The sequence below is a fragment of the Heterodontus francisci genome, chromosome 13 (assembly GCF_036365525.1).
Source record: "Heterodontus francisci isolate sHetFra1 chromosome 13, sHetFra1.hap1, whole genome shotgun sequence".
NCBI classification, from domain to species: domain Eukaryota; kingdom Metazoa; phylum Chordata; class Chondrichthyes; order Heterodontiformes; family Heterodontidae; genus Heterodontus; species Heterodontus francisci.
In genome coordinates this window covers 117,248,431-117,270,692 of record NC_090383.1, presented here as the reverse complement: position 1 = coordinate 117,270,692, position 22,262 = coordinate 117,248,431, and the positions used below count along the sequence as shown (strand labels likewise).

Sequence of the window (22,262 nt, the reverse complement as noted above, 5' to 3'; positions counted from 1 at the left end):
TCATAAAATTCTCAGCAGAGAGGGTACAGAGGAGATTTATGAGGATGTTGCCAGAAATGAAGAATTTTTGCTATGAGGGAAGATTGGATAGGTTGGGGTTATTTTCTTTGGAACAGAGGAGACTGAGGGGAGATTTAATTGGGTTGTGTAAAATTATGAGGGGCCTATATAGAATGTATAGAAAGGGCCTATCTCCATTAGCAGAGAGGTCAATAACCAGGGAATATCGATTTAAAATAATTAATGGAAGGATTAGAGCACAGTTGAGAAATCTTTTCACCCAGAGGGTGGTGGGATCTCGAACTCGCTGCCTGAAAAGGTGGTAGAGGCAGAAGCCCTCATCGCATTTTAAAAAAAACACTTGGATATGCCCTTAAGGTTCTGTAACCAAAGGGCTATGGACTAAGAGCTGGAAGGTGGGATTAAGCTGGATCACTCACTTTCAGTTGGCATTGACGTGATGGACCAAATAGCCTCCTTGTGTGCTGTAAATCTTTCTATGTTTCTAAATATACCTAATTTATACAGCCTTGCTGTCGGAGGTCTGAAAAACACATACATTTTCATTTAAATGCTTGAAACAAATGTGTGCTTTCAAAATACACTGCAAATGTACTACACCAGCCTCAAGGACAAGAAAGGTGTACCATTGCAATGTTCTGAACATCTCCCTTTAATACTTTGTACAAATTGTCCAGCTCTATTAAGAATCTGTAAAAATCTGCAATCGTGCCAAATTTCAGCAGTACTTGCGCTGTGTTTGTTTGTGATAAACCAGTACCAGGAATGGGCTCTTGATGTTATTGGTAATGACAGTCATTTGGTAATGTTGCTTGCAAGACTTATTAGACTTGTAAACAGAGGAATATAAATGATTTATCAATGAAACAATTGCACCAACTGGTCAACAACATAATCTGCTATTACAGCAAGGCTTTTTTGGCTAGGAGAAATTGTCCCCATTGGCGGAAGCGTCGAGAACCAGAGGACACTGATTTAAGGTAAATGACAAACAAACCAATGACGAAATAAGGAAAAACCTTTTTTTGCAAAGAGTGGTTAGGATCAAGAATGCACTGCCTGAGAGTTTGGTGGAGGCAGATTCAATCATGGCTTTCAAAAGGGAATTGGTTAAGCACCTGAAGAGAAAAAAATTGCAGGGCTACAGAAGAAAGGCAGGGGAGTGAGACTAGCTGAGTTGATCTTGCAAAGAGCCAGCATGGACATGACAGGTCGAATGGTCTCCTTCTGTGCTGTAACAATTCTATGATTCTAGAATACGGACTCCCCAACCCTCCTCATGGATTCCATTGGTATCTTCCAGTGTCGCATCCAAATATCTAATCTTCATGCATGCAACTTAACTGCCCGCGTCCATTGGCTAGTTTATTGCAGGATATCCAAGAACAACAACTTGCATTTTTATACTATCTTTAATGTAGGAAAACATTCCATGGCAATTTGCAGCAACCCAATTCTCTCCTCCACCGGCCACGCATGTACACTTTCCAAAAAGGTGGCTGGATACTCTGGGAATCCCTGATTGATTTACCTTCCCTAGTGCAGAGCTGTTAAGGCTAATTGTAACATTGCCCTCCCCATTTCCATTAACCCCCTGGCAGAGATTAGTTAACTGAGCAGGGATCAGCGATTGAGCCTGGAATCTTTCTTACTCTTATGGTTTAGTGTTCAGTGTTTTCCTCACAGTTAAGTCACCAGGAAAGCTCTCCTACAAAGTTTGACAAGGTCGGTGAAAAACTCCATTCATTGGTATCACAGCAGGTAGATTAAGGGTTGAATCTACTCATTTGACTTTGAATGTAAGTAGAACAGCAGGAGAATAATCCACAATGTCTGCTGAACTGCCAAACACACTGGACAAAGACAACCTTGCATTGAACTACCAAATGTCCCTTTGATGGTTAAACAAAATTACTAAAGAAAATTCCGAATAGCTCGTCTTTGATATGTAAAACTTGCTTTGAAGTAGTTTTGTAGGTCTGCATCTTCCTTCTGTGGAATGGCTACAAAATAAAGTTCCTCAAATAAACTGCTTGAAATATTTATCCTCTGGAAAACAGCAGCGCTCTGAAATCAGTCTGATTTTGTCAGAAATAAAATAATCAAATGAAAAGGTTTTCTTCTACTAATAAAGTCTTTAATTTATTAGAAGTTAAAAATAATTATCTTTATTGTTCCTAAGAAAGTTATTGGATCTCAAATTAAGGCCCCATTGACTTTTGGTATGAAGATAAATATATGGAGGGGAGGGAAATGTTATGTAGTTGGAAGGCAGCTAGGGTCTTACAAAAGAACTAGATACAATCGAGAAATGGGCAGAGCAATAACAAACTAAATTTAGTGACGATAATGTGCCGAATGTTGGTTGAGTTATGAGTGATATGGAGATACCATGAATGGTGTTAAAGCAGGTACAGGTGGGATCAAAAGAGGTCAGGGAGCCTTCATGGAATTGACATTTAGTGGCCATGATATGAATTCCATGACCAGCCCCGTCCCTGATTGGGTGCAGAACAACAAAAACTTGTATTTATATAGCGTGTGATGGAAAAACCCACATGCCAAATGGAAAATATTAATTTTGTCGCATGAAACTTTGATTGAGAACTTTTTACTGGACGTTATTACAAATAACTTTTAAAAAAACAGAACAGAACAGCTAAAGATGGCCACACACAATTTGCATGTGAGAAGCCAAAGGCCAGCTGAGAGACAGAGGTAAATTACCCAGTCTAGCTAGAACATTGGGGTGCTCCCTGATTCAATTAACAAGAATGGTTCTGTCAATAGTGGTGATCAAAAGCCATCGATACCATTTGACTTTGAAAGAGCACCCCCCCCCTCCCGCCCCAACCAAGTATGTCTGAAGCACTTTGAATTTCAAACAACCTTCCAGAAACATCTGCTTTCAAACAAAGAGGTGGTCACATGACATACCTGCTGGTGTAACACTGAATTTGTGAATTGTGCCTCAGAAAGAAAGGAGAAAGACAGTAACTGAACTCCAAGAGGAAAGCACCTCTCTCTCCGTCTCTCTCTCCAGCAAAATCCCAGGGAACCTCGGCTGCAGCAAGACTACAGAACCTCACAGACAACAATCAAGAAGTTGGATAAAGCCTCTCTTCAGCTTTCTGGAACCAGAGAAGCAAGCCTGAACTGTGCACGTGGCCCCAGCGGGAACTTCAAGACTTTAACTTCAACAAAGGACATTGAAACTCAGCATTTGAATTCCATTTATTATGGACTTTACTTCAACCTCCCAACTCTTTTTTTCCTTTCTGTATCTATTTTGTGTGTGTGTGTGTGTGCCTCTCGTATGAATGCAAGCATTAATACATTGCATATTTTAGTAATTTTAACCGGTTTAGAGTGGTAAGGTTAATAAACTTACATCTTTCTTCTTTAAAATCAAGAAAACCTGTCTGATTGGTTCATTTACAGTTATAATACGAGGAACAGTGAGCAAGGGCTCACTGAGGGGGAAAGCTAAATCACTGTGTTAAAAGAAAAAAACCCTGTTGCGGTCAAATCAGAGAAGGGGCAAAAGGGGAGCCTGGGACCACTTCCTCAGCTGGTTGTAATAAGAGGCTTTAAGGTAGTAAACTGACCCAGGGCATTTCACAGGAGTGTTATCAAGCAGAATTTGACACCGAGCCGCATAAGGAGATATTAGGACTGGTGACCAAAAGCTTTGGTCATAAGTGGCAGGTTTCAAGGAGTGTCTTAAAGGAGTAAAGTGAGGCAAGGAGACAGTGAGGTTTAAGAAGAGAATTCCAGAACTTAAAGCCCAGGCAGCTGAAAGCAGGGCCACCAATAGGGGTGCAATTAAAATCAGGGATGCGCAAGAGGCCAGAATTGGAGCACAGATATTTCGGAGGGTTATAAGGCTGGAGGAGGTTACAGGGAAAGGGAGAAGTGAGGATGTGCAGGACCTTAAAAACAATGATGAGGATTTAAAAATTGAGGCAAACAGACAAAGCACATCAGAATAGGCTGCATCAGATGTTTCTGCAAGTGCAGATGAAAGAACATCACAAAACAAAATATCACAAAACTCAAGGTTGTAGAATTTCATTGACCAGCAGTGAAGTCTGATTGGAGACCATTCTCTAATTTACTTGTGTAAAATAGGTGAAAACTTAAAACAATATTTATACAAAGTTTAAGTAATGCACAGTGCAGATTACTCTACTGCAAACACACATACTAATAATTATTAGTGTATTTACCATCCTTTATCCTAACCTTCATTCTATTCATCATCACCTACTGCAGAGCAGTGTTGACGTAAAGTATGATTTAGGCAAGAAAAATACATCATAAGAGGATAGTTAATATATTGTTGTGATCTTGTGCTAATGAAATCCACATGGAGCCAATCCAGCTTAGCTGGTGAAATCTTCACAATCTACAGAGCCAAGTTGCTTCTTTGAGTTATGTAGAGCAATATAGTCATCACCGTGCATACCATATAGGATGCTGAATCGGCCAAGAGTTGCAATTTTCAACTATCCTGCAAGAAAATCTTGACTTTGTATGTTATCAACATTAACATCTCTGTGTTAGTAGTAATTCTTGTTTCAACCTGTTGTGTGGGTTTGAATGTTGAGGCTTGTGTGAAGTATAAACACCGGCATAGACCTGTTGGATCAAGTGGCCTGTTTCTATGTTGTTAATATTTTGTAGGAATAACTCTTCACTATGCACACTGAGACATTCATCTATTAACACTGTCAATCAGGTCTTGCTTTAGAGTTCATGAATTTGAAAGCAGTAGCAGATGCATGAATAAATGCAATAAGGAATTTGGGCAAAACATCTTTACTGAGACAGTATTGAGAATGTGAAACTTGCTGCAAGTGGCTGAGGTGATTGGAATAGATGCGTTTAAGGGTTAGATAGATAAGTATATGAAGAGAAAGGAAGATATGGATGTGTTGTTAGTTGAGTGAGAGGAGGTTCACGTGGAGTATAAACACCAGCATGAATCAGTTGGGCCTTTTCCGGTGCTGTAAAATTCAATATATATCTATGTACTATCCAACGCAGGATTTGCAAATTGTGTACTAAAGTCCAGAACTTTGATTTTAAAACAAGGAAATAAGTTGTTAATAATTATTCAAGTGAATCTAACTTCAAGCATGTATACCATTTTGTATAATGAGCATTAGCATTTCTAAACACTTCAGGTGGAATCTTAGCATCTTTAAAAATAATTGCGGGTTGGGACCATTTCCAGGTCACGACCCAGCACATGCTGGCTGCCTGCCCACCAGCATGATCTTCCATGAGGCGGCCTACTAATTCACAGCCTCCGTATCCACTGTCCAATTAAGGATGGTGGGTGGGTTCCTGAAGTTGCCGGCAGAGCCAGGCGCTGCTGCTGTAGGAGGGGCAACTGCAAGGGCACCTGCTGCTGCTGGGCGAGTAATCTTTGTCACTTTCACCCCGCCTCCATCAAAATCAGCAGGGGGCGGGAACTCATCAGCCCACTGTCCTGACGCCCCCTCCCCCATCCTACCTTCCACTCAGCCCGCCTCCGTGGGACTGGAAAGATGCCTCTCTTCCTTTCCCCTTCCCAACACCCCTCCTCTGCAGCCATGTAATATAATATAAGCTGACACTACAGTGCAGCACTGAGAGAGTGCTGCAGCGTTGATGGTGCCATCTTTTGGGTTCAATGTTAAACCGAGACTCTGTCTGTCCTCTCGGGTGATCGTAAAAGATTTCATGACGCTATCTGAAAATGCAGTGGCATTCTCTTGTGTCTGAGCAAATATTTTTCCTTCAATCAATACCACTAAAGTTCATCACTGTTTGTGGGAGCTTGCTTTGTGCACATTGGCTGCCATGTTTCCCTACATTACAACAGTGACTACACCTCAAAAGTACTTAATTGGCTGTAAAGGGCTTTGGGACATCCTGAAATTGTGAAAGACGCTATATGAATGCAAGACCTTTCTTCTTTCTGTCTTATGATTCTGTCTATGTTGGTCAGTGATCACACATTAATCTTTTTGCTCTTTCACCTTTTATTGAACAATAGCTTAAACCAATCCAATCATCTTTGTTACATTACACAATATTAATGACCATTTCCTGGCATCCTCCATGTTATTAAAGTCTTTGCAGATTTTTAAGCAATACACTTTCTACTAAGCTTAGGAACACAGGAAGAGGAAGAGACCGTTTAGCTTCTTGAGCTTGTTCTGTCATTCAATGACATCATGGCTGTTCTGCGACCTAACTTTGCCCCATATCCCTTAATACCTTTGGTGAACAAAAGTCTATCAATCTCAAAATTAACAATTGATACATCATCAATTGGCATTTGAGGAAGAGATTTCCAAACCTATCACCCTTTGTGTGTAGAAGTGTTTCCTAATTTCACTCTTGAAAGGTCTGGCTCTAACTTTTTAGAGTATAGCCCTAGTCCTAGACTCCCCAACCAGTGGAAGTAGTTAATTTAATAAGAGCAATATACTGCAGATGCTGGAAATCTGCAATAAAAACAAGAAATGCTTGGAAATACTCAGCTGGTCTGGCAGCATCTGTGGAGAGAGAAGCAGAGTTAATGTTTCAGGTCAGTGACCCTTCATCAGAATTGCCAGACCTGCTGAGTATTTCCAGCATTTCTTGTTTTTATTTCAGTGGGGAGGTAGTTGCTCTCTGTCTACTCTATCTGTTCCCATAATATCTTGAAAGCTTCAATCAAATCACCCCTCAACCTTCTAACTTCTAGGGAATACAATGCTAGTTTGTGTAATCTCTCCTTGTAATTTAGCCCTTGGAGTCCAGGTATAATTCTGGTACATCCACGCTGCACTCCCTCCGAGGCCATTATATTCTTCCTAAGGGGTGGTGTGCAGAACTACTCGCAGTGCTCCAGTCCTTCATTTCCATAGTATCAGCTGTAAGGTTATGTGCCATTTTATGTGCAATGCTTTCAGCAAGATGATTAATAAATATTCCGATGAGCAGAGAAACTGGAATCAACGTCTGGAGACTTCACTGGTCACAGCTGCCAAAGACAACTACACATTAGTTTATTTATAGATAACTAGCCTGTTTCTGATTATCTAGCAAATTCATAATCCAATCTACCAATTCGCTGTGGATACCATGAGCTCTTGTTCGAGCTTTAAGTCTCTCGTCAGGGGCAGCATATGTTTTTTGGATGTCAACCACATTATTTTCATTCACTAACTTTGTTACACGCTCAAAGAATTTCAACAAATTAGTTAGACATCACTTGCTTTTCATAAATCTCTGTTGATTTGTACATCCTTTGTATTCCTAGATCATCTTGAACAGCTTCCTTTAAAACAGACTCCCGACTCCAGTATGATTTTATATGGCATATAAAATCTACAGCACAGAAGCAGGTCACTCAGCCCGACTAGTCTATGCTGAGATTTATACTCCACTCAAGCCTCCTCCCACTAATTATATCTTCCCAACCTGCACCCATATCCTTTTATTCCCATTTCCCTCATGTATGAATCAAGCTCTCCTCAAATGCAGTAACTGCTTCAGTCACTCCATGTGACCGTGAGTTCCACATTCCCACCACTCTCTGCGAAAAGAAATTTCACCTAAATTTTTTATTTGAACTGTTAGTGGATCTGTTATGGGCTCACTAACAATTCGAAACAGTTTCTCCGCATTCACTCCATCATACCCCTTCACAATTTTAAAGACATTTATCAAATCTCCTTGTTCTTTTCTCCATAACACTAAAGATGGCCATTTAACAAGTCTATTATCTCCAAGGACGTGTGTCTAACTCTATCTTAACTGATAAAAGGACCCGTTTCATGAGCAATGTATTAGCTTCACCTTTAGTTGACTATTGGCATGAGATTACGATGCAGTCAGCAGTGAGAATTGTGACAGGCTATCAGAAAAAAGCAACACTCTTAGTACAGTGACTAAAAAATAAGATTTAGAATGTTAGTTGTGATATTTGCATACTTCTACATACAAACCCACCCCAATGCAAGTGTCCTTATCATTCTATGTTTAAACTTTATTTGGAAACATTTTAGCCACAGTATATTAGATAGCAGGAAGAATGCTTTTCATTTAAATTAAAATTTGAAACAAGTATTGATTCATTTGTACTTAAACCAATGAGTAGTATGCAGATGTAATAAAAGCAAAATACTGCAGATGCTGGAAATCTGAAATAAAAACAAAAAGTGCTGGAAATATTCAGCAGGTCTGGCAGCATCTGTGGAGAGAGAAGCAAAGTTAACTTTTCAGGTCAGTGACCCTTCATCAGAACTGGCAAAGGTTAGAAATGTAATAGGTTTTGAGCAAATAAAGTGGGGCTGGGGCAAAGGATAACAAAATGGAAAGTGTTGATAGGACAGAGGGTCACAGAGAATAACTGACAAAGAGGACATGGGGCAAAGGCAAAGAGTGTGTTAATGGTGTGGTGAAAGACAAAGCATTAGTGCGGAGAGGGTGTTAAATGACAGAATAATGAAAGCCCTAACCAAAAGCACAAACATGAAAAAAGACAATAGGCAGGCACATGGTAAAAAATAAATTGAATGATGAAAGAAACTAAAATAAAATGGAACTAGTAGTATGCAGAGCCTGAACAGAATAACAATTAAGAATAGTTACAGACGGAAAATGGAAAAATACTACATTCTGGAGCTCTGACTTGGTTGGAAAATAACAGAGGATGTGGAGTGAATTTGTGGCATATTAAAGGGATATTGCATGTAGGGAGAAACCAATCTTTGGCTGGTAGCTCTAAATGGTCAATAGTAAATAGACAGCCAGCATAACACCCAGCCTGATCTTTTCCCATTGCTTGCTGAGTTGTGATTCGCTACTGCTTGTTTTATGCTCCAACAGAAAACCAATTTCGCCCCCAATGTCTTTCCACACGCAGGAGAAGAAATGGTTCTGTGGTGACTGTTGTGGTTGTGAGTGCAGGGGCTGTCGTATTTGCTTTTTTTAAAAAAAACATCTTGAGTGCATTGGTGGCAGAGCGTTGCTGGGAAAGTCCGTGTTTAGTGCAAGATTTTTCTGTGGCTGAAGCGAAAGCAGCTGTTGGAATTTAACAGTGAGCGTGATCTGCCATGCCCATATATGGAGAGGAAGCAGTCCTGTACAAAAATCATAACTTGTGGGGTTTTTTCCGAGAAACATACAATGCAGCTCATGACAACAAAAGAAGTAACTTCCTGGGTACTAGAGATTGAGTACTGTGTGTTGAAATATATTGACTGGTAGAGTTAGAGTAGAGACATTTGCATCTGGGTTTGAATGCAGCAGGACACAAGCGTCACTGAATACGCAGCCAACCCGTTGGAAGAGGGCTGACCATGCAGGAACGTCTTAATTGTATATTTTCAGTGAACAACTGACCCATATTCAGTCTAATGCTGAGAAAGTGCCACAGGAGAAGACAGGAAATTGCATGCCCTCAAAGGTGCATGGTTGCATGTTAGCAAAAATTGGGTTCACCTTCAAAAAGGCTGGAAATATTTTTAAATGCTGTTTGAGTTGGCACTGGCAATATCCACTGCCTGGCACACTACAGTAACTCGCCAAAGCTTCTTTGACAGCACCTTCCAAACCCACGACCTCTACTGGAAGGGCAGCAGGCACATTGGAACACCACCACCTGCAAGTTCCCCTCCAAGCCACACACCATCCTGACTTGGAACTATATCGCCGTTCCTTCACTGCCGCTGGGTCAAAATCCTGGAACTCCCTTCTTAACAGCACTGTGTGTGTACCTACACCACAAGGACTGCAGCGGTTCAAAAAGGCGGCTCACCACCAACTTCTCAAGGGACTTAGGGATGAACAATAAATGCTGGCTTAGCCAGCAATGCCCACATCCCATGAAAGAATTTAAAAAATCAGAATGGAGGTGGGGAATGGAATCTGCAAACTAGTGATGGAGTGAAGCTGCACTAAAGACCAATATTTGATGTCTGGCAAATTGGAGGCACTGCTACTTGCGACTGCTAATCTCCAGAGAACAGAAGGCCAGCATGCTGGCAGTGGATGACAGGTTGGCTCAACTAGCGTAGGATTTGGGAATAAGGGGATGCTGTAAAGGTAAGACAACCCAACATTTCCATCTGCCAGTTTCATGGCCCATCTATATATGCCATAAAATGTTGCCAGGCAGAATGTTTTACATTCACTGCTGCCTTATTTCAAGCCTTGACATAAGCTTCATGCACATAGCAGCTGTAACTCACAATTACAAGCCTTGGTTCACTGACAACTTTCAACGCACCTCACGTACAAAGGCAGTACAACATAACCTCACTGCATGATGCATATTTGTCCATCAACCAACATCATTAAAACAGACTGTCTGGTCATTATCACATTACTATTTGTAGGATCTTGCGGTGTGCAAATTGGCTGCTGTGCTTCCTACATTACACTTTAAAAAGTAGCACTTTGTTGGATGTAAAGCATGTTGAGATGTCTTAAGATGGTGAGAGGTGTTATATAATTGAGGCATATGATGATGGGCTGCAGTTACAAGCCATGCCTATCCTTTGCATGTGCTCCTTATAACATGTCAAGCCTACTACTCTGTTTGCATGTCGAGCTGTCCTAATACAAGGAGCAGAGCTGAGCTGGAAGACGGCTCAGAAATCCTATGTCCTTGACTCCAGTGCAGTTGGCTCTTCTGGACAGCACTGAGAAGGGAAGAGAAGGTGAAGCCACAGACCTCTTCAATCTCTGGCATAGTACAATCCATTTGTTCTGACTAATCCTCCCTCTCACTCTCTTCCATTCAAGCATATAGACAAACATAGAACAAAATATAATTAGCACCTTGTTGGAAGGAATCGCTTTAGAGAACATTAGTCACTTTTGGCCATTGTAGTCCTGGAAGAGCAGCCCGTGAGCATTATCATTGGGCCAGGATAAGACAGTACCTCACACCACCCTACGCTGTCACCAACCTTTGCAAGCACCAACACAGCTACCTACATCTCAGAGAACACAGTTCGTGATTGAGGAAGTAGTACCGGGGACGGGGTTGGGGGAGGTGAAATTCACTGAATGCAGGTAAGGAGGACCAAGTAGCAGTGACTAAGATATGCCATATGGTGGACACTATCAAATATTTTGGGAAATGTAGAGTGCAGTGATGCTGGATGGGTTTGTCATCTCCACAGGACATGGGTTGAAATTATGACTGAAGTTATGATGAATCTTTATAAAACCCTGGTTTGGCCTCAACTGGAGAATTGTGTCTAATTCTGATAACCATACTTTAGGAAGAATGTGAAGGTTTTATAGAGGGTACAGAAGAGGTTTTTGGGAATGGTTCAAGGATGAGTGACTTCAGTTACGTGGATAGATTGGGGAAGCTGGGGTTGTTCTCCGTAGAGGAGATTTGATAGACGGGTCTAGGTGGAGTAGCTAGGGAGAAACTATTCCCATTGTTGGAAGGGTTGAGAACCGAAGGTCACATATTTAAGGTGATTGGCAAAAGAACCAAAGACAACATGAGGAAAAACATTCTTATGCAACGAGTGGTTAAGATGTGAAATGCACTGCCTGAAAGGGTGGTAGAGCAAGATTATATCATGGCTTTCAAAAGGGAATTGAATAAGAACCTGAAGGGGAAAAATGCAGGGCTACAGGGAAAGAACAGGGGCGTGGGACTAGCTAAATTGCTCTTGCAGAGAGCTAGCATGGACTCATTGGGATGAATGGCTTCTTTCTGTGCTGTAACCATTCTATGATTCTAAATAGAGAGTTATGTTGTCAGTAGTTTCATGTCTGAGGGTAGCATATTGACAAATAGCATAGATGATACCTACGCTACACTGGAAGGAGACAGAGCATAAATGTTGAGTGCATGGGTAACTTTACATGCCATTAATGATACTAACACAGTATTTCAGATTGGCTGCTGGCATCATTGCAGCAGATGATACAGCTCATCAACTGGCTCCCTCTGACCCGTCTCTGTGGAGACATTTGCACACAGACACTCCCAGATATGTGCGCCAGGGCCAATAGACAAGGTTGGTGACATCATGACTTACTTCACCATGTACCACCTAAAGAATGAAATATATGACTGGAGGCATTTTCCAAGCAGTCTCCTCCAATAAGATAACAAAACTTGCCAAATGGAACAGCACTTTCAACTAGATGTAGTAATAGACTCATGTGGGCAGCACTTTATAGAGCCCACCTTTAAGAATCTTCCTATTCTGCTGACCTCTTGTAAAGAGTTAATTCCCTTGTGATATTGGTCATGATAATTCAGTTGCTTAAATCGACATTTCTTCCATAATCTGATCCAGAAAACATGGGAAAAATGCATTACCTGAAAATCATTTAAAAATTCCAAGAAACATTTTTCTGTCCATTTAAATTGGGATTTTAAATCATTTCCTTTTAGTAGACAAATATAATGAACAGAAGTGCCACTGGGTCAAATATTAAAGAGTGAAACAGGCCGGCTTAACAGCAAACTTATTAAGGCTTCTACTCAAAAAAAGTGGGAATAATTAGTGGGTGGGCAGTTTCCACGGGAATATCCCACCGTGGTCATAATATCACCCACTGGAACAACAACTATACTGTCTCACCAGGGGACTGAGTAGACCTGTGGGTTAGCACACTACGCTTTCATTACTAAGAGTGGGTCTTAAATCCAGGCCCACTGATAACTTGCATGTTAAGTCTCTGCCAACTGCAAGAGTCCTACAGGGGGTGAGCGAGTGAATTTCATCTCGGGCGATTGAACATCAGGCAGAGCCTTGTTATTGCTTACATTCTGCTAACATCTGAGACAAATTTCATCCCCTTAATTTTAGTGGCACCTTCAGAGGCAGATGAGTGCGCAGCACCTGCTAGACATTACCTTATACACATCGAGAGGCCACAGTGATGGGTGGGGTGTGGGAAGTGGAAAACTTGCACTAGCACAGTGGGAAATGATCTTCTGAGGTTCAATTTTAGCCACAGTGTAACAGGGCAGAGAGAGCACCAGTCCTTGCCATACCTTTCGGTCTTCTTACCTAAGAAAGGACATACTTGCCCCAGAGGGAGTGCAACAAAGGTTCACTAGTCCTGGGATGAGGGGATTTTCCTATGAGGAAAGATTGGGTCGACTAGGCCTATATTCCCTGGAGTTCAGAAGAATGAGAGGTGATCTAATTGAAACATGTAAAGTTCTTAAGAGGCTTGACAGTGTAGATGCTGAGAAAATGTTCCCCCTGGCTGGGGAATCCAGCACACAGGCTCACTGTCTCAGGATAATGGGTTGGCCACTTAGGAATGAGATGAGGAGAAATTTCTTCACTCAAAGAGTTGTAAGTTTTTGCAATTCTCCACACTGGTGAACTGTGGATGCTCAGTTGTTGAGTATATTCAAGACTGAGAACAATAGATTTTTGGGCACTATGGAATTAAGGGACTTGGGGATAGTAGTGGAAGATGAGTTGAGATAGAAGATCAGCCATGATGGTATTGAATGGCAGAGCAGGCTCAAAGGGCCACATGGCCTACTCCTGCTCCTGTTTCTTATGTTCTTTTGTACCATACCTCGAATTACTTTAAACTGAGTGGATTGCAATATGGATAAAGCATTCCACTAAATAGTACTGAAATGTTTGAACTTAATGAACTTAAAAATTCACCGGATACAAGTTGGAAAAAAGTACCCTTTCATTTAGGAGTTAGCAAAAATCTAATTAAAATAACTCCTGCTGTTGAACTTGAGGCTTATAGACTCAGTTAAAAAAATTGAAAACATGAATGATTACAATCTTTTTGAAACAGAAATGGGTTTTGATATTACAGGCTTTTGACGGTCTAGAAATCTGCAGAAATTAAACAAGATACAAAATGAAATATATCATCCAGACATTGCTGAGTTTTTAAAAGGTTACATCTATTTGTTGCGTCTTTCTACCCTTTCTCATTGAGTTTAATTCACTTATCCTCCCACTATACAGACTGCCGCACAGCAATAAGCTAGAGGTGTAAGCAACTCAAATGCTAATACTTGCAGTGACGTCTTGCTGCCACAGACTAGTTCGATTACTTAGCCCACGCACTAACCATTCAAAATACCGGGAGCTGGTTTTCGCAGTTTTAATAGAAAAATCACCATGAAAATTAGGAAGGGCTAAGTCTAATCACTCTAGAATTGGCCTTTATAGCCACTCCAGGCGCTGCTACACAAACCACTGACCACCTCTAGGCACTTACCCATTGTCTCTCGAGACAAGGAGGCCAAAGAAGACTGTCTAATCACCGTATCCCCTTGCCATCTGTCAACCCCATGCTAGTACGCGAATAGGGAGGCAAATATACAAGATAGTCTAATATTCCGATGGAGCTATTAATCTTTCAATGTGTATAATGATGGATATATTAACCTGCTAAACTGCACAGCACAATTGCTTCATCTCCCCTTTTCGTAAACTCTGGTTGTCTTTACTGCAACGTGTTACAATGACTCCCTTAAGTAGCTTCCATTGTTTTGCAATTATCACATCAGCTGTGTAATGATGCTGATGCTGTAATACTAATTATATAATGGCGTGCAAGTACCATATGTTTTCACGTCACTGTAATTATAGAAAGAACCGTATAGAACAGCGTTGTCATCAGTTGTAATGAACTGCTGCGCTACAGGCTCTTGTTAGAAAGCCTTTCACCGTTGTTAACTATCACCTGATACTGTCAGTCATAGTACAGTTAGCCAATTAGTCCATGAAAGACGAGCCACTCCACTGAAATTGTGGCAAGGGATGACTAAAGAAGAAAGACTTGCATTTCTATAGCGCCTTTCACAACCATCAGATGTCCCAAAGCAATTTGCAGCCAATCAAGAACTATTGAAGTGTAGTCACCGTTGTAATGCAGGCAATGTGGTAGCCAATTTGTGCACAGCAAGCTCCCATAAACAGTAATGTGATAATAACCAGATAATCTGTTTTTGTGACGTTGGTCGTGGGATCATTATTGACCAGAACACCAGGGAGCACTCCCCTGCTCTTCCTCCACATTGAGTCTTTTACATCCACCTGAGGGACAAACAGGGCCTCAGTTTAACATATTACATGAAAGATACCTCCTGCCGGGCAGCAGACCCTCAGTACTGCACTGGATGGTCAGTCTTGATTTTTGTGCTTAAATCCTAGAGTGGGACTTAAACACACAACCTTCATGACACAGGAGTAAGAGTGCTACCAACTGAACCACTACTGACACCAGTTGGGTTAGAACTCATAGAATCAGAATCACAGAATAATACAGTGCAGAAAAGGCCCTTCGGCCCATTGAGTCTGCACCGATGTATTAAAGGCACCTGACCTGTCTACCTAATCCCATTTGCCAGCTCTTGGCCCATAGCCTTGAATGTTATGACGTGCCAAGTGCTCATCCAGGTACTTTTTAAAGGATGTGAGGCAACCTGCATCTACCACCCTCCCAGGCAGTGCATTCCAGACCGTCACCACCCTCTGGGTAAAAAAGTTCTTCCTCAAATCCCCCTTAAACCTCCTGCCCCTCACCTTAAACTTGTGTCCCCTCATAACTGACCCTTCAACTAAGGGGAACAGCTGCTCCCTCTCCACCCTGTCCATGCCCCTCATAATCTTGTACACCTCGATCAGGTCACCCCTCAGTCTTCTCTTCTCCAGCGAAAACAACCCAAGCCTATCCAACCTCTCTTCATAGCTTAAATGTTCCATCCCAGGCAACATCCTGGTGAATCGCCTCTGCACCCCCTCCAGTGCAATCACATCCTTCCTATAATGTGGTGACCAGAATTGCACACAGTACTCCAGCTGTGGCCTTACCAAAGTTCTATACAACTCCAACATGACCTCCCTTCTTTCATGGGAGCTAATGGATGAATGACTTTAAAACAGATGGTACACATTGAATCCGACTTGTTGGTATTACCAGTATTACATTTTTTAGGCACTCTAGCAGAGCTACATTCATAATTGTATGTTGTTTTGGGGCATTTTGCATGATGCTGTTATCACCTGTACATTAACAAATCTGATCCACAATAAAAGAAACTTTACAAACAGGAAAAAGTCACTGGGTCAACAAACTAATCCCTTTTTGATAGATCTGAACCCTTCTTACCCATTTCTCACCATAACCTTCAATCATTTCCCCTGAAATGCATCTAATTCACATGTGAAGAGACTAGACAAGCTGGGATTGTTTGCTTTATAACAAAGAAGATTAAGGGGAAGGTGGTCAAAATGTTGAGCATTTTTGATAGAGTGGATAGAGAGAAACTGTTTCCATTGGCAGGAGGGTTGCTAATCAGAGGACACAGATTTAAGATAATTGGTTAAAAAAAAAGCCTGGGGGGTGGCGGGGGTGTGTGGGGGGGGAGGGGCGGCATGAGAATTTTTTGACGCAGCAAGTTGTGATCTGAAATACCCTACATGATCGGGCAGTGGAAGCAGATTCAAAAGTTACTTTCAAAAGGAAATTGGTTAAATAGTTAAAAAGGAAAAAATAGGCAGTGATATGGGGAAAGAGCAGGGAGTGGGACTAATTGGATTAGTCTTTCAAAGGGCTGGCACAGACATGTTGGACCAAATGGCCTCCTTCTGTGCTGTAGGATTCTGTGATTCTACATGAACTATAACCTTCATTGTGCTCCAAAGGTTATCAATTGTATGAAGCATGTTGCAAAATTTTGATAGGAGGATGTGCTGTATCAATACAAGCATTGTTATCTACCCTCAGACCTTTGCATGAATGTGTTTGGGAATCCATCATATTGAGGAACCACAGGTGCAATAGTACACCGTGTTACTTCACAGCAGAATGACGGGATTGGTGGAAATGTGGCAGAGTTGCTTAGCCACCATTTCTTCAAAATAGACTTGTAAATGTGTGTGTTTAAGCTGCAAAATAATTTAAACCTTTTTACTTGTTTTTGTGGTGGCAGACCAATGATATTGTTCAGCTAAATGTCTGAGCTTTGTGACCTTTATTTCAACACTTCATGCCTTTCCCAGTCTTTTAAACTGCTCCTTGAACACATATACTGGAGAATGGTTTGACTTCTTTGACTTCAGTGCTACATGAGACTGTATATAATATTGGCTTTACAGTAGAAAATATGCACTTAAAATCACCTCATGTCAAGATTCCAGAAAGCCTTTGATAAAAAAAGACGTCCATTTATATAGTGCCTTTCACAACCTCAGGACATTCAAAGTGCTTCGTGGCCAATGGAGTACATTTAAAGTGTAGCCGCTGTTGTAATATGGGAAACACGGCAGCCAATTTGCACACAACAGGCTCCCACAAACAACAATGTGACAATGACCAGATAATCTGTTTTTGTGGTGTCAGTTGAGGGATAAATATTGGCCAGGACATCCAGGATAGCTCCCCTGTTCTTCTTCGGAATAGTTTCATGGGACCTACTATGCCCACTTGAAAGAGTAGGGTCTTGATTTAATGTCTCATCTGAAAGACAGCACCTCCAACAATCCAGCACTTCCTCAATATTGCACAGGAATGCCAGCTTAGATTTTCATGCTCAGGTCTCCGGAATTTCACTTGAACCCACAACTATCTGTCTCAGAATGTGAAATACTGAACCACTGTCAAAGTTCTATATGAAAGGCTGCTACACCAGCTTAAGGAAGTAACTAGGGTAGGTAGAATTTGGAACTAGATAACAAATTGGCTGAAATAGGGAAGCTGCATAGTACCAGTTAAGGAGTGATTTACTGGGTGGAGGGCTCCAGAGATTGGTTCCGGTGCCCCTACTGTTCTAAATCTACATAAATGAACTGGATTCAGAAAAGTGAAACAAATTGGCTAAATTCACTAAAGATGACACTGAACTGACAAAATCTGATATAGCAGTCAAAGAAATACAAAAAGGACTTGGACAAATAATCCAAAGTGTAGAAGTGTGGCAGATAAAACTCAATGCAAAATAAGTGAAAGGTGTTAATATTGGAAGAGAAAATGGTGTGACAATGAGGGATGTTGAAAGAGAAGTGAGAGCAAAAGTTGACTCAGCACTTACAATGTCCAGTCATTTGGAAAAAGCAAGCAACAAAGCAATAAAATTCTCTTGAGTTATATTGTGATATCAGTAGAATATAAGTCTGAGATCATCACAGTGAAACTTTGTCATGCTCATGCCACGCCTTAAATTCTACTTTCCAAGGCACAAGCGAAGCAACTAAGCTTTGGAAATGTTGCAGAGAATGGCCAAAGGATCAGTCCCTGGTTTCAGAGTGCTGAATTGGAGGCTGTACTTTCAGCTGCCGAGACACTAAGCTCTGGAGTTCCCTTCCTAAATCTTTCTGCTTCTCTACTTCTTCTTCTGCTTTAAGACGTTCCTTTAAAACTCCCTCTTTGACCAAGCTTTAGGTCGTCTGATATATCCTTCTGTGGCTCAGTGTCAAGTTTTGATTAATGTTCTTATGAAGTACCTTTTACTGCATCAAAGGCACTATCTAAATGCAAGTTGGTGTTGTTGTTGAGTTAATCAAGAAAGGGAGTGAATAAGAGGGGATCTTAGAGCTGTATCTAAGTTATGTAAGAATATAATTAAATAGAGAAGACTAATCCTGAACAGGATTTAATGTTAAAACACAATGGTGTAGGGACATGGGTACAAACTGGAAAAAGGCAAGTTCAGGACTGATGTTAGGAATTAATTCTTCATGATGAATGCTTCTTCAGGTAGGGCTGTACGTTAGTTACTACTGGTGTACCGCAAGGATCTGTTTTGGGGCCACTGCTGTTTGTCATTTTTATAAATGACCTGGAAGAGGGTGTAGAAGGATGGGTTAGTAAATTTGCGGATGACACGAAGGTCGGTGGAGTTGTGGATAGTGCCGAAGGATGTTGTAGGGTACAGAGGGACATAGATAGGCTGCAGAGCTGGGCTGAGAGATGGCAAATGGAGTTTAATGCGGAAAAGTGTGAGGTGATTCACTTTGGAAGGAGTAACAGGAATGCAGAGTACTGGGCTAATGGGAAGATTCTTGGTAGTGTAGATGAACAGAGAGATCTTGGTGTCCAGGTACATAAATCCCGGAAAGTTGCTACCCAGGTTAATACGGCTGTTAAGAAGGCATATGGTGTGTTAGCTTTTATTAGTAGGGGGATCGAGTTTCGGAGCCATGAGGTCATGCTGCAGCTGTACAAAACTCTGGTGAGGCCGCACCTGGAGTATTGCGTGCTGTTCTGGTCACCGCATTATAGGAAGGATGTGGAAGCTTTGGAAAGGGTGCAGAGGACATTTACTAGGATGTTGCCTGGTATGGAGGGAAGGTCTTACGAGGAAAGGCTGAGGGACTTGAGGTTGTTTTCGTTGGAGAGAAGGAGGAGGAGAGGTGACTTAATAGAGACATATAAGATAATCAGAGGGTTAGATAGGGTGGATAGTGAGAGTCTTTTTCCTCGGATGGTGATGGCAAACACGAGGGGACATAGCTTTAAGTTGAGGGGAGATAGATATAGGACAGATGTTAGAGGTAGTTTCTTTACTCAGAGAGTAGTAGGGGCGTGGAACGCCCTGCCTGCAGCAGTAGTAGACTCGCCAACTTTAAGGGCATTTAAGTGGTTATTGGATAGACATATGGATGAAAATGGAAGAGTGTAGGTCAGATGGTTTCACAGGTCGGTGCAACATCGAGGGCCGAAGGGCCTGTACTGCGCTGTAATGTTCTAATGTTCTAATGCTAATTCTAATACGTGCAGAAACTTTAGAATTAGTCACAAGGTGGATAGATGCTGTGATGAGGGTCCTTAAGAATTCTATAGACAAAAGAGCTGGAGCAGGTTTACGAATTCCAGAATTGTCTTTGTGAAGGTTTGAAATAAGTAGAGCTAAGACTTTCAGCTGACTAAAATCAAAGAGATTTGCCACAACAGAAATAAATGAAAAATTGTAAAATTATATTTGCACCTTAAATGCACACACATGTTACACAATCAGTGTTAGAATACTTTCACTGATGCTTACCCACTTTTCCTGCAGCCACAGGTCTGAGACCTATCTATTCCAGATGGTGCCTGATTTATACTGCCCAGTAAAACTCCAATTTTCCAGCCCAGGAGAGACCTCTGTGCACATATGCTTAATTGCATGTGCACCACTCCTCTTCCAGCTGTTAGCATACAAGTGCAGGCAGGAGCTGTTTAGATAGTTAAATCAACCGTGGGGAAGTTTAAAAAGTGCCCAAAAAGTCTACAGAATCCATTGAGTACTTTTTAAGCTCAAATATGACACTGAATTTGAGCCATAGTCTTTGTCGTGTCCTCCAGGGGGCTCTACAGCACTTCTTTCCAGAGTCAGATCAGACCCTGACCCAAATTTGCATTGCAACTTCAATGTCACTATGAAGTACTGAAGTCCCTGTATGAATGTCCCAGTGTTCTGCTGAATGTACTGGTTTCAGTCCAGTAGTCTGTGTTAAATTGAGCCCTTGTTAGTTAACGGCTAAGGTTTTAATGACAATCATAATTATCATTAAGATGCAGTGGACTGTTCTTGTAGTGATTATGTTTTTCTTTAAGACTCTCCTTTTCCCATTTATAATTTATATATTGCACTATTCTGATGTTTACACAGAGAATGGATGATTCACGTGTATTGCAGATGTTGCCTGCCATGAAAGCTTGTGCGCATTCAATCAATTACAATTGATCACTACAGTATTTACCTCGTCACTCACCTCCCATCATGACTTCAGACAGAAAAGAATCAAGCACACTGGATTTCCTCCTTCCTCAATGGGTATAAAACAAGACCACCCCTCGCGATAAATGCAGAGCGCATTATAAAATAGGAAGGCTGACACAAAAAGGAATGACAGGGGTGCAACCAGCGCTCACCTCAGTCACAAAGATCTCATTCTGACCCTGTGACATTCCTGTGCAAAGTAAGGGCGGTCCAGACACTCTACCCCAGCTACCAACAAAACACCCTGATTCTCAAGACCAATTATACCTTTTATGTTCAACAATGCCAATCCCTATATCGATAAATGCTCTTGCAAACTCCACATAAGCAAATTGTATCACTAAACCCTTATGAAGACCTATGTGAATATAATTGGCAATATAAAATAACATTGCAACAGTTTCATTCTGAATTAAACCCCCTTCACCTTTCCTCCTGCAAACTAGTGAACATTATCCTCCCCAAATGCACAGCAGTGATTTCCTATTCTCAGCATGAGGTTTGAGGGGAGAGGCATTCAAAGTGTTAAGCCTGCTAGCTAGCCTTTCCACACAATGCAAAGGGTTGAAATTCAAAAAATTAGACTTAAAATGTCAAAAAATTAAAAAATGCTTTCTCTCTTTTGTGAATAATGATGGTCTAGAAGATGCTGTTTGTTTTAGAAAAGGGAAAGAGGGGGAGAAACACCTACAGCAAATAAGAAAAAATATTCATTGAGCAGGGAATTTTGTGTGTGTGTGTGTGTGTGGAGGGGGGGGGGGGGTTGCATTTAGAAAGAAGAAGAAAAAAATAGCAGCAGCGACACCATAAGAATAATAATCATGAGTGTAGGCTCTTCATGACTTACCAGGTCTATGAATGTTAAGAATTTCCAGCTGCCGCCGTATGTTTGGTGAGCTGGGATGTCGAGGGCTTTGAAATTGCAGAGGATGGAAAGGTAGGAGAGCAGGATGGCGACCCGCAGGACCTGGGAGGGGATGAGAGCCATGTTGCTGCTGCTGATGCTGCTCCTCTCCTCTGCTGCCTAGTAACCGCCCAGACCCAGAGGGAGCCTGTTACCATGGAAACCTGGGTTGGCAGGCTGCTGGTAGGCACAGGATGACTTAGGCCTTCAAGACATAAACAGAAAAAACATACAAAATACATACATTATTCTCCAGGCATATAAAATATAACCTAATCTATATACTTGCAGATGTATTGATATGTATACACAGATGCAGTTATTGGATAAATATTAAGTTTTCTTCCTGTTATATCTATCTATTGAGCCATCAATTATCTATCCATAATCTATCTATTTATTCATCTAGCTTTAATATCCATCATCATTTATCTATCTATTTATTCATTCATAATTTATCTATCATCCACCCTTTAACCTATCTATCTATAAATATATATATGTATGTGTGTGAATATATCCACATCTATCTATCTAATCCTATCTAATGTATGCCCCATATATATATGCCTTATGCAAAATCTGCAAATATATATCTTATGCTATCTTAATTTT

General features: G+C 41.2%; 1 protein-coding gene across 1 annotated transcript in view; it reads right to left on the bottom strand.

Annotated features, from left to right (window-relative positions):
- aig1 (androgen-induced 1 (H. sapiens)) overlaps nucleotides 1-21,731 on the bottom strand; it is a 121,297-nt gene extending 99,566 nt beyond the window's left edge. Inside the window, exon 1 of the mRNA XM_068045569.1 lies at nucleotides 21,591-21,731. Within this exon, the coding sequence (XP_067901670.1) occupies nucleotides 21,591-21,731 (141 nt within the window). The remainder of the gene's footprint in view (nucleotides 1-21,590) is intronic.
- Between the last annotated feature and the right edge of the window lie 531 nt (nucleotides 21,732-22,262).